The sequence below is a fragment of the Leuciscus leuciscus genome (genome assembly GCF_965113295.1).
Source record: "Leuciscus leuciscus genome assembly, chromosome: 3".
NCBI lineage: Eukaryota > Metazoa > Chordata > Actinopteri > Cypriniformes > Leuciscidae > Leuciscus > Leuciscus leuciscus.
The window spans coordinates 65768441-65781164 of record NC_138727.1 but is presented as its reverse complement, the minus strand read 5'-3'; the positions used below and the strand labels follow the sequence as shown (position 1 = coordinate 65781164).

The following is a 12724-nucleotide window of genomic DNA, read 5'->3' as shown; positions in this document are numbered from 1 at the left end:
GAGTCAACATTAAAGCTCCAGTCCGTAACTTTTTTGGGTTCAAAATTATCCAAAATAAATGTTTGAGCAAGTACATAACCAGCCAGTGTTCAAAACTATCTGCTTGCCTTAGCTCGATTCAAAATGGTAAGCTTGTAATAATGTTTTTAATTCCAGTGGTACTGGTGGATTTCCGCGGGAAATTCGAGCATGTCTTTGCGTCATTACGTCACATCTGTACATATAAAGAAGGTGTCTCGGCTAGTAGGCTATATTGCGTGTGAGGATGTTGGAGGTGGAGATGTATAGCCTTTTCTCACAGCACTTGATATAATTAAACTTATTAATTTGATGGCGGATCCAGAAAGGTTCAAACGACAATCACAAGTGACAAGATTCACCCGTTGTAAACTGCAAAAGACTTCGTTCGGACTTCGGTGTGGCTACAGAATAAAAGAGACTGCAACCGGCCCATGCGAAAACAAGGATAAATATCGGAAGGGCATTAAATGTAGTCACGCAATGCTGATGTTGTTAATATTAACAATTTGAGAACAAAGTATAATTTGTGCGGTTTGATCAGATATGAAACGATCGTTAGATTTAATCAGCGCGATTTACTGCAATGCTTTTTTCCCTTAGTTGGTCAGAACAAAAGTAGATGTTACTTACTTGCTCAGACGACATTTTCCAGTGAAAACTCTTATGTTGGTCATACTTCCTAAAAGTAGAATCTGTGATTCTGAATGACAGTATCCACACCGGCACGAGACACACATGCTCCTCAAAACATTGTGTTCATCCGCGCTGTGCTGTGTCGAGGCACAACTCACGTAAAGTTGATAATTCCGCGAATGACTGCAATTGCAGATTTCAAACAGAGATGGCGACAAAGAGGAAAAGCTACGGACTGCAGCTTTAAAAAAAGTCAACATAAAAGAAGAACTTAAAAATAAATAGACTTTGGGAAGGTACAGTAAACGAAGAACAGTATAAACCTACGACAAACAAACACAATAAAGAATATTACCTCCATATCGGTGTATTGCACTGACCTGAGATGATACATAATATAAATATTTAAAAAGTACTGTAATAAAACATTGACAATGAACACATCACAGACAAATGAACACATCACAGGCATAAACTACCTCTAACATCTCTATGTAAAAGGAGATAACACCTATCATTTCATCATCAAGTCTTCAAGATAATGTATCTTGATACCGTTAATATATCTTAATATATCACCGTTCATTCATCCAAGATAATATGATATCATCTTGATACTTGCAATTTTACAATAAAACAAAAAAATTTAGTCATTTAATGTTTTTTTCTTGAAAACACTGATTTATAATACCTGTGAGCAATACTTTAGATTATTGATAGAGAATATAGAGTTCATGTAGACTAGAAAAAATAATACTGTCACGCCTTCCTATGGTGATGCATTTAAAAATATTACAGGCCATATATTTTTCCTGAGTGTCATGAAACTGTTTAAACTTGCTAATTTTTATATAAAAAGGTTTCAGTTGCGTCATATACTTGCTAGTTTCGGTCTTTGTCGCCTGTCTGTGCATAATAACACATCTCACTGTTTCATTCTGCCTCTCTCTGTGCGACAGGTTCTCCAAGCATCTGGAGAAAGACGAGCTGCGGATGAATAATGTACAGTTTTTTAATAACAATTTGTCAGATCTCATTCAGAGAGTTAAAAATATTGGGATCATTGCTGATAAACTGCATCAGAAAGGAATAATTCATAAGGAACAATATTCAGAAATCACACATGAAAGTTTAACCAGTGAGAAGAGCATGAGAAAGATCTGTGACATTATACGTAAGCACAGTGACACTGTGAAAGCTGAATTCATCTCGATTCTTCAGGAAGAGGAGCGTTTCCTTTTAGATCATTGGTCTGATTCTACACCGTGAGCTCAAGCTGTGTGTGTGTAAATCTTAAACTGAAGACTTTTCTAGTGATGATTCAGGAAAAATATTGCTTTAACCAAATATACATAGTAGCTTTGACTATCTTACAAGATATTCATTCATACTAACATCTGAAGAAAATGTGTATTATTATTTCTTACCAACCAAATGATTTTGTAAATCTTCAATGAATTACGTCATTGAAAGCATTATGTCTGTATGCTGATTTTATTATGAACATTCACGACTGTTTTAATCTCAAGAAATAACATGTATAGTGTGTTATTCATTCACCCAGAGTGACAGTGACTACAGTTGATATCAAAGATGGCAAAATATCTTTTTATTTTATATTCCACAGAAGAAAGAAAGTCATACAGGTTTGAAACAACATGAGGGTGTAAATGATGACAGATGTTAATTTTGGGTGAACTGTCCCTTTAACACGCGTGTTGCGTTACTTGAGAATGTGATGATGATTATTTTTTTATCATTTATTATTTGGTCTTTTGAAGAACTATAGAGACAAGCACAATCAGGTCTATATAATTGTTTAAATTCTTTTAATGGCAAAATTCCATGTTCACAAATGTAAATTTTCCTGTTAAAAAAACTTTTACATCATTTAAGAAATAAATGGAGTTTATACTCAATTTGATTTTCTATGAAGCGAAAAGCAGTTACAACTTTGAACATTTGTAAATGTTTCAATGTCTTTATGTAGATCTCCATCAATCCCCCTTGTGTACAACTCTGTTACATTATGTTTTTAATTTATTAGCCAGATATGTCAAACAATGAGGCAAGGTAATTGTAGTCTTATGCATATTACACAACAACATACACCAGAAAATGTAGTTAGGTATATAGTTCTTGTCCTTGATGATTGGTAAATAGTTTCTTGACAAAAAAACCCCCAAAACACTAGAACAATGTTATATTTTGTTGCCTTGTGTACTTAGATTATCCCTATGATCACCCATGTTTAAATCCAGAGAAATCAGCAATTTTAACTAGTGTAACAGCCCATATCATTGCAGTAACAGCCCATTCGTCATGTTTAGTGTGAAAATGTAAAGTCGATGTCCATACAATAACAGACCAGCGTACATCTAATAAATTATTCATTCACGAACGTTGTGCAAGTTTACTGCAAGAATAGAGCCGCGAACCTCACATAGGGCCTACTTTTCAAATTCAGCCTTCAGCTGGTCCTGAGCGCTCATAGTCACCGTTGTAAACATGACAGCGTTCTTCCACGAGGGGTTTCGCGTCACGGCATTTAAGGTGATCCGTTCTAAAATAATGCTTACCTTGTGCGGGACATTCAATAAGTCAGGAGAGGTGTCATACACAGAATGTGAAAAGAATTGCTGAAATTTAAAGCTGGTTTGTTGCTTACCAAGAATACAGACTACTTTGCTGTTTTTAGTGGTCTAATGTAGTGTTATTTAGTGTTAAATTACTGTATTTGGGTTAGGTGGTGTAGGTTTTATTGTGATTTTATGTAAATTTGTTGTGTTTTGTGTTTAGACTACTTATATCTATATAGTTAATTATTATTTTAATCAATTTTAAGATTTTTATTTATTTATTTAATTTTTTTCAATAAAAAAAAAGTTATTTAATGTCATTCACCACGTTTTAAAAGTATCTATTTGGCACGGTATCAAAAAATAAAATAAAATAAAAAACGATACCCAACCCTATGTTTAACAGAAAAGTGTTGGTCAATTTTCTTTTGGTCCTGAACTCATTTCAAAGCCATCAGATGAAAAACAGTCTGTGTGATCTCTTCTGCTGTTCTCAGATGATCAGACACCTAAACCAGTTTAACTTTTAGACAGACATATTTGCGAACTTCCCTAAGCACTTCCCCTCGGGGGAATTCCTGCCGCCATTTTGAAGTGCGTTCCACTTCGTGAAGTCGACGAGGGAAGTTTATATGGATAGACCTCGCTCCCTCGATTTTGACCGAGTCTACTTCATATGTACACTTCAGACACCTATTTGTCCCACAATGCAGTACGATTGTGACGTCACCACAGATCTCGTCTAATCACCACCACAACAAACAAGGGGAGGAGCTCAAGATGGCGCCCTAAGCACATGGTCTAAGGAGAGCCGCTGAATTGAAATTGTTATTTTGAGTAAAGTGATAGTTTTATTTTCATATCTAATGTAACGGTGTTGGATCTCAATTGTTTAAACAACATTTCATTTGACCAAATGGCGACCTCTGATCGGAAAAGAGATAGAAATCAGACAAAATCAAAGTCTGAGACAACAGTCACGTCAGATAGCGTTAGCATGGATGAACATTTCCATGACTATATATCGGCTGATGAAGACTTTACAGCTATACCTGTCACCCCCAGCAAATCACCTGCTCCAAAGTAAGGTAAACCGAGCAGTTACCTACTTCAGCCGCTGTAATGGAGACCTCTGACATTATAGTCCTACAACTCTCGCAACTCATTAACTCCAGATCTGATGCGTTGGAGAAACTGATCTCTGACAACACCCTGCGAATTGAGGGACTCAAGAAAACTATTGACTTTGCCTGTGTTGAGTAAAAGGACATTAAGGAGAAATCTGCAGTTCTTGAATAGCGCATTGCCAGCGATGAGGAGCGCCTGGGCTCAGCTGAGTGGCGTATAGCAGAGTTAGAGAGTTATTCACGAAGATGGAATCTCCGTTTATTCTGAGTACCGGAGGCTGATAAACAAGATGTGCCACAAGAAGCTATTGGCATATGTCAAGATGTCCTACCTGCAGAGACGGCCAGACTCCCTTGTCTCATTGACACAGTGCATCGTCTGGGCCAGAAGAAGGGGAAAGGAGCTGTTCAATATTGATAAACCCAGAGGAATAATTATTCAGTTTACATCCAGGGAGATTCGCGACTCTGTGTGGAAAGCGGCAAAAAAGTCTGTATACCTGAGGAGTCACGGTCTGCGTTTTACAGAAGATCTGTCTAAGATGGACAGAGCACGACGTCTCCAGCTGTGGCCTGCAGTAAATGAAGGCCGCCTCCAAGGAAAATTTTTTTTTTTTACTTATTATTATTATATATTTTTTTGCTTGAGTAGGCTACTTCAGCCCTACGGATTACAACTAAAGTTGGATTTACGGTTTTGTAGACAGTTTTGAACTTGTCATAAAATGAAGACCGTTATTGTCAGCATTCGGCCGGGGTTTTCCGTTTTTGGCCACTTGTGCTTGGCACCCCATTGTGCTTTTTGTCTGATTCTTTTGTGTTCCCTTGTTTCCAGTAATCATTTGCACCTGTGCCTCGTTTCCCTTGTATGTATTTAAACCCTTTGTTTTCCTCAGTTCTTTGCTCTGTGTTTGTATGTTAGCACCCAGCCTTATGTGAAGCTGTGAACGTTTGTTGCTCCAGTTGGACTCTCTTGTGGAACTCTGTTTTGGTACATGTTTACTTTTTGGATTTTTTTTTTTTGGAAGCTTTTTCTGCTGTACCTTCTTTCCTTGTGGATTTACCTTTTGACTTGGTGGATTATCCTTTTTTTTTTCTCTTGGAATTACTTTTGACGTTGTGGATTTATATTTTTTGCCTGAAGAACTTTACTTTTTACATTATTAAAACACCGTCTCTAGTACTGCTGTGTCTGCCTCATCTTCTGGGTTCTGCCGACTATTAGTGGCTCAGTTTGCTAAGTGACTGTTTCTCACACCGGAGACCTGAGTTCGTAACTGGGTTCTGACAGTTATGTCTTCAAAGTTTTTATTAATTTATTTTTAGTTGCCTTTGCCATCGGGACCAGAATTAACCTAATGAACGAGGACATGCAGCAATTCTACTTCCTTTATTGGATGGTTGATTTTTTTTTTTTTTTCTTATAAGCTAACATGGGATTGATACACATTTGTCTTCAAATATTTTATTTTTAACAAGATCAGTTTTCGTGGCCATTTGAATTTCGAGTTTCACTTTTTTCTACTACCTACACTCTAAAAAATGCTGGGTTGTTTTAACCCAAATTTGGGTCAAATATGGACTCTTTGAGCTGCGCTGGGTGAGAGACTTAATCTGGAAGAGTGCAAAAAACAGCGAATACCTGAAAGAACTTAAAATACGCTTTGGAGAAGACCTGACAAAAGAAGAAAAAGGATCCCGTGCACTACTCTGGCCTCATGTAGAAAAAGCACGCAACGAAGGGTAAAGGCTTACTTCATCGGCTCTAAAGCATACGTTGCCGGCAAAGAAATTCGTTCCAGAAAAAATGGATACTTCCTGATTCCTGCTAGTGTTTGAGTAAAATCAAGGATGATTCTATTGAAAATAAGCACTTCTTTATTATGTTTACAATCATTTAATGGCTATTTGGCTATATGTTCAAATTTAGAAGGAGAAAAGCTAAGCTTTCTTTTCTTTCTTTTTTTGACCTTTTCTTTTTTTTTCGTTTTGACGTTTGATGGTTTTGAAATGTTTCATTAATGCCAGAGGTTTGAGGAACTTGGTCAAAAGAAAAACTTTTTTTTTTCTTTTTTTGCAAAGAATGCAAAAGCGACTTAATTTTCATTCAAGAGTCTCATTCGTGCCCTGAGGATTTTACATTTTGGAGTCATTCTGCCATGAGTAATAACCCTAATGCTAAATGAATAAATGGTGGTGATTTTTAATTTGGTCATGAATGGTTTAATGGATAAATTTCCTCCTAGAGCAAACAGTGAATCCAGTGATCTTCTATGTTTAAGTTACAGCCTTGACTTGATTGATATCTGGAGGGTAAAAAAACCCCTCAACTAAACCGTTTACTTGGAGCAACAAATATTTCTCATTACAGTCGCGTATTGACCTTTGGTTGGTTTCCTCAGACTTAGAACCTTTTATTTTAGAAACATCTATATTGTCTGCTGCTTTAACTGACCATAAAATGATTAGCCTTAAAGTTGCATTGTCTGGGCATAATAATCATTAGTGGAGGATACTGGAAGCTCAATAATTCAAAATATTAAAAACTTGAAATCCATTATAGAAAGACTTATCCAAAGTCACTGGAACTCTGTAATTAATTATGGTGAATTTGGTAAACAATAGGAACATTTGACATTTGAAATAGGATGTGCTGTTAGAACCTATGGTGAAAAAATAGCTATGAAAAGAAGGGCAGACTTAATTGAAATTTCAGCTGAAATTAATAATTTAATGGACCTTTATTAGATCGAGAAAGAAGTGGTTAGAGATGGGAGAAAAAAATAGTAAACATTTCTTTAGTTTTGAAAAAAGAAGGGTGGAGGTAAATGCGATTAGGAAATGCGATTAGTCATTCAGGTCCGAGAAGTCATTGCACCTGTTTAATAATGGTAATTTCAAGGTAACTTCAAGACAATGGTAAAAATATGGTATTCATATTCTTGTGTAAATCATAAACAACAGATGGGCTACTTACAATATAGCCACGTTCCTCTCAAACTCCGTAGTACAAGGGACAGGACAACTGGCTAAACCACATATATTCATCCTTCTATTTTCATGGATATAGTCAAGACGGGAAACCACAAAGTCATCCTCATATCCAATTGCATCCCAGATTATTTTCCCCTCGAAACGATCCAAGTTTTTCAGCCATGAAATCTTCCCTTGTTCCCACTGTCCAACCAAGAAATGTTGATAAACATCTAACAAGGCCTTGAGCCACACATCCTTTGACTGGATTTCTTCAATTACCCGTAAAATGAATGGTCTTGTTCGCATTGATAGGAACAAAATGTACAAGAGATTGTCAACAGTACAAGTGTTTGTCATTTCTATAGTCTGCAATCCCAGTTTTCCTGTTCCAGACCATGGAGGGGAAGTATAATTTTCCTTTCCTCTCAGAGATTTTGGTTGGTTGTAGTATTTCGCCTTTTTTGACTTTTTTTTAGTTTTGTTCCATTTCTCCTTCTGACTTAATGGTTGGTCAATATTGGTCTCTTTTTGTTCATTTTCCTGAACTGCAATTTGGCGAATTTCTGCAATTTTAATACTACGCATTCGACCGGATATAAATTCATGCATAATTTGGGTGAAATCTCCTGGTCGTCTGTGCAGTTTTTTTCTGAGGACAATATTTTTTGTGGTGCGTAACCAATTCTCTGCTTGAGTGTTTGTGTCTCTTGTTTTGTCTAGATGCTTCAACATTATTCCTGTCCAAAGTGGCAGAGTTGCCATGTATATCTTGATTATGTCAATCAAGCTTGGGCAGTAGTACGGATTGGTGGGAGTTCCCTTCCTCTTGTTAACTTTGTCTTCTGCCTCTGAGAATACATTTTCAAAGAGTTTGACAAAGGGTGAGTCATGTCTTATTGATTTGGGTGTTGAGTGGGAGAATAAGTGGGAGAATAATCCTAGCTCTTCCAGTGGTGTTCTCTTGGTGGCACTGTCCACATCAGCAATGACAACCTGATTTCTAATTGCAGTCTGTAATTGGTCCAGGCTCTCTTGGCAGGATGTATCATCTCTCTCTTGGAAGACTGTACAAATGTCTGTTAACAAAGTTTGTATCTCGTCCAGAGCTGTGGCATTTTGCACCAGTGCCACTGAATAAAGAAACAGGTCCTTTGTTGGCTTTGCACACTTCACTTTCGACGCCTTGCAGCACAGAATTTATATTATAACAGTAAACGTGCATTTTTGTCTTCCCTCACAGACCTGAAGACATTGCTGTAAGTAGTTGTGGATGTTGGACTGAGCAAAACACTGTATATTTGCATGAATAATTGCCCAACTAAAATCAGTCTCTACTTTTTGAGGTTGGAGGTGCTGTTTAAATGTCTTAAAAAAATCACGCGATAGACAGGTTAGCCAGTGCTGTATAGATGGTGTGCTCTGGTCAGATGATAGCATCTCTGCTACTGCAACAGTTGTGGCTAATGTCATTGATGCAACAGGACAGCAAAGTGCATAGTACAGTATGTTTCTGCAGTTTTCAGGTTTGGCAACAACAGTTCCTGTGGCATCAAGGTAGAGCAGAAGTTTGCTGTCATTCTGCAAGTCTTTCATTAGCTGAAGCTGAGGAACTGTGTACATGTGTGTGATGAATGGGGAAATTGCCACGAACTGTAAATAGTGATGCTTGAGAGGTGTGAACTTTTGGTTCAAGTCTTGGGCTTCTTGAATCTTGATACAGTCCAGGTATGGATTTCTGGCCATTCTGTTTTCAAGATTTCTCTCACTTGAGATTTTTTGTAGTGCTGTTTGTGGAGGCACCTCGTTCATGTTTCCCTGAATTAGTTTCTCTTCATCTGCTGCAGCAAGTTTTTTGGTGTGAAGATGCATGGGTGTGAATTCTCCCAGTAGCTTCTTGAGATTTTGCCTTTCAATACTGCTAGTGCGTCGTCGAAATGTAAGGCCTTTTGAATGATTGAATTGGCCAGACATTTTCACATTTATCAAAACACAGTCTTTTCCCCCCTCTGGATTTTTAGACATGTAAAATCTAAATTTAGCACAACCTGGAAATTTACAGCTAGCAATGCCTTGCCAAAATGGAGAATGTACTTTTCTTGACAAAGGTTGCTTGACTCTATTGTATGTGAAGGACAGAACACAGCTGACCATTGGAGCCATTTTATCAGACAGAATGTCGGTCCAGCCTTTTTTAAGCTGTCTGCAACCCTTGTGTTGGGTTGGTTTAATTTTGGTCCATTCATCTTTTGACAGTCTTTTGTCAAAAATTGTGAGGGACACTGTTGATCTTCTGATTTTGTGTTTACAGTGTCACGGTCCTTCTCCACTGTTTCCTCTGAGTGTTTTGGACTGTTTTTGACCGGTGTTTGGGCTGATTCTGGTAAGCTGCTGTGTTTTGGCCTTTTTTTGGACTGTTCTGAGTCTGAAGAAAGAGGTGAGTTGTGACGGCCAAACGAAAGCTTTTTCCTCTTTAAGAATCTTGTTTGATTTTTCTTGGAGCAGTCGGGACACAGCCAGGGTGAAATTACTTTTATACCTTCAATGCTCTTGTATCCCACACAACATGGGTGAAACCAGTCTTGACATCGACTGCACTGAGCATATGGTTGAGAAGGATTGTTTGGCTGTTTGCAGACACAAAATAGTGGTTCTGGATCTGATTGCACAGCAGAATGTTCATCCTAATACTGGAAAAGTAAACAAAAACACCATAATTAACACCATAGTTAATTACAGATATGTTATAAACACACCGATCGTTGTTTAGTCAGTATGAATGCATGCATCTAATTTGCATTCATTATTAACTGTAAAGTTCAGTGGTTATCAATCCTGGTCCCAGGGAAACGTCTAGGTTACTAATGTAACTCCCGATCCCTGAAGGAGGGAACGGAGACGTAATCGACCGTTTACCGACTTATGGGATCACGCCAGGGAGCCAGATGTCTTCGATACAGTCTACAATCAAGCCAGATGAGCTTTGGCAGGTGAGCAATCCACACCCCGCCCTACAGCGCGGGTATAACAGGGAAGTGGATGCACCCACCAGTATCTTTTCGATGAGGAGCCGATCGGTCATGTCGATATCTCTGAAAGTGTACTCTGTTACAAGCCTGTGTGTGTTGGAAGCTCTCCCAGTGCTGGTGTCTGTAGCGTGGCAGCGGTGATCGCGAGCTTTCTAAACTCGGATACATATATAATATTTGTATTTTTTAATACAAAAAAATGTGTGTCAGAAATATCAGTTTACATTTCCAAACATTCCTTTGAGATTTTGTTCACAAACATCATGAAGAAACAGATAAAATTGACTTATAGGTTTTAATGAAAGCAAATATGTCTGAAATTTGCATCTAATTCATGGAAATACTAAATAATAACCCCATTAATTACAATAGGCCTAATTATAACATTTAAAAATAATAACACATGTAACAACATGCTATTACTCCAAGGGTCTAATTTGACTAAAGCCTATCTTTTAGCCTACACTGAAAAAAGTGAAACATCAGTGCAATTCATTCAAAATATATATTTACATTGGTCCAATGGAAAATTGTGATTTTCAGTTTATACCTTCTGTTTTCACTTTGCCTCAAAGTAAGTGTTACGCCCTCTATCACTGAAAAAATGATACTTTGGATTAACTTAAAACAATTGATGTAATTTGTTACAGCTATTTTTTTTATTAATTTTTTTATGATTTAGTTAAAACCATAAATTTTTATTTAATGTCAAACCAAAATTTGAATTTTTTCCAACTCAACGTTTTACCTTAACCCAAAGTACACAGCAAAAACTCCAGTGTTAAATCAAGAGTATTAAAGTTAATGAGATAATTAAGTGATTAATTGAGTGATGATTGAGCATTATTGAAGACACCTGATGATAACAAGCAGAATCACTGAAGGAGAAAATCACAAATTGTAAGTTACTATTATGGTGATCAGTGTTTGCTTTAGTTGGGCGCTGTACACATTTTTTTAAGTTAATCCAAAATATCATTTTTTTCAGTGTAGGCTACTCCACAAATCTAAAAGCATTAATGTGTCCACAAATCTCACATTAAGAAAAACGTTGATATTTAGGCTTCCATAATACAATGTCATAGATCGCTTTACAAAGACACAAAATTATTCGGTGAGGCGGGATGAGGCGGGATGAGGGAGAGCTTTTGTGAGTGTGAATGTACATGAAAACGAGATGTTTCATCTCAAGGGGTTTTCCTCAACAATACATTTCAAATAAATCTCTATTTTTTGTGTTTATTTAAAATTAGACAAATCTGATATTATTTTAATCTCCAATATGTTATTTAACGGTTGATATAGTTATTTAATGCTTAACTAACTACTAGCAGAAGACACTCGCAGGGTTTAAATCCCAGTTGTGCAGGCGGGGCATGTTGTCAACACTGCGTTACAATGAGCCCCTATTAGAAATCTATGCTATTCTATACTTTTATGAATTATATTGAGAAAACATGAGAAAAGGGTTAATACAGACTGAGAGCCAATGTTCATAAATGACTGATTATTAATATATTTTGAACTATGTTGTATAGCTGTGTTTTCCTCAAACTCACAAATTAGTTTATTTTTCATTATTAAAAAATGCCATTATTTTATATGAAAAAAGTTAATAATTGTATTTAATGAGAAAATATTTTACTTTGTCTTGTATATTTGTTTGATTAGATCAGAGCATTTTAATCTGTCATATGGTCATTTTACAAAGTACCCCACCAACATTTCACTTCCATTCTTTCGGGGTATAATTATCAAGAAAAAACGATATACTGTATTAATAAAACAAAACCACATACTTGTACTAGACGTGGGAAATTAATGTGGGAAAAAATAAATACTCTGAAACCTAAGTAGATTTACACAAACTGAGAAAGTGAAAAAGCGTTACTTTGTGCCCCGCTCTCCTCCAGCCTAACATGTTAAACTCCTGTGAAGTGATCTTCCCGTAAAATTCCCACAAGTATTCCTACGCCGACAGAATTAAAGTCATATAATCAAAGCCATGAGAAAAGTAGGATATGTAGGGGAGACCAGGGACAGTTGTAACACTTTTTGCCATTTTTAGCAATACATCTAAAACCCTTTATACTGGAATTACCAATTTGTTATATTATAAACTTCAATCTGTCAACTGCTGAAACAATGTATTTAAGTGGTTTTATGAAATATGTACAGGTTGCAAAATTGATTTTAATACAGTCTCTCCACTTTTACAACCGTCCCAGTGTAACATGTCTACTCTAAAATATACATAATAAATCAATCATGTACTCAAAATGGAAAATATTATTTATCAGTCATGTTATTGTGACTATTCATTTCATGTTTTTAAGTAATGATTAGCTTTTTTTTCATACAA

General features: G+C 36.6%; 1 protein-coding gene and 1 long non-coding RNA gene across 2 annotated transcripts in view; one reads left to right on the top strand and one right to left on the bottom strand.

Moving 5' to 3' along the window:
* LOC309495469 (apoptosis-associated speck-like protein containing a CARD) overlaps window positions 1-2573 on the top strand; it is a 19426-nt gene extending 16853 nt beyond the window's left edge. The window contains exon 5 of the mRNA XM_082165270.1: window positions 1614-2573. Within this exon, the coding sequence (XP_082021396.1) occupies window positions 1614-1923 (310 nt within the window). The 3' untranslated portion in view covers window positions 1924-2573. The remainder of the gene's footprint in view (window positions 1-1613) is intronic.
* On the bottom strand, window positions 10-12724 carry LOC309495511. Its single transcript, XR_014204707.1, has 2 exons — window positions 12173-12724; window positions 10-889 (listed from the first exon to the last, which is right to left on the bottom strand). It is a non-coding gene; the product is annotated as an uncharacterized lncRNA (long non-coding RNA).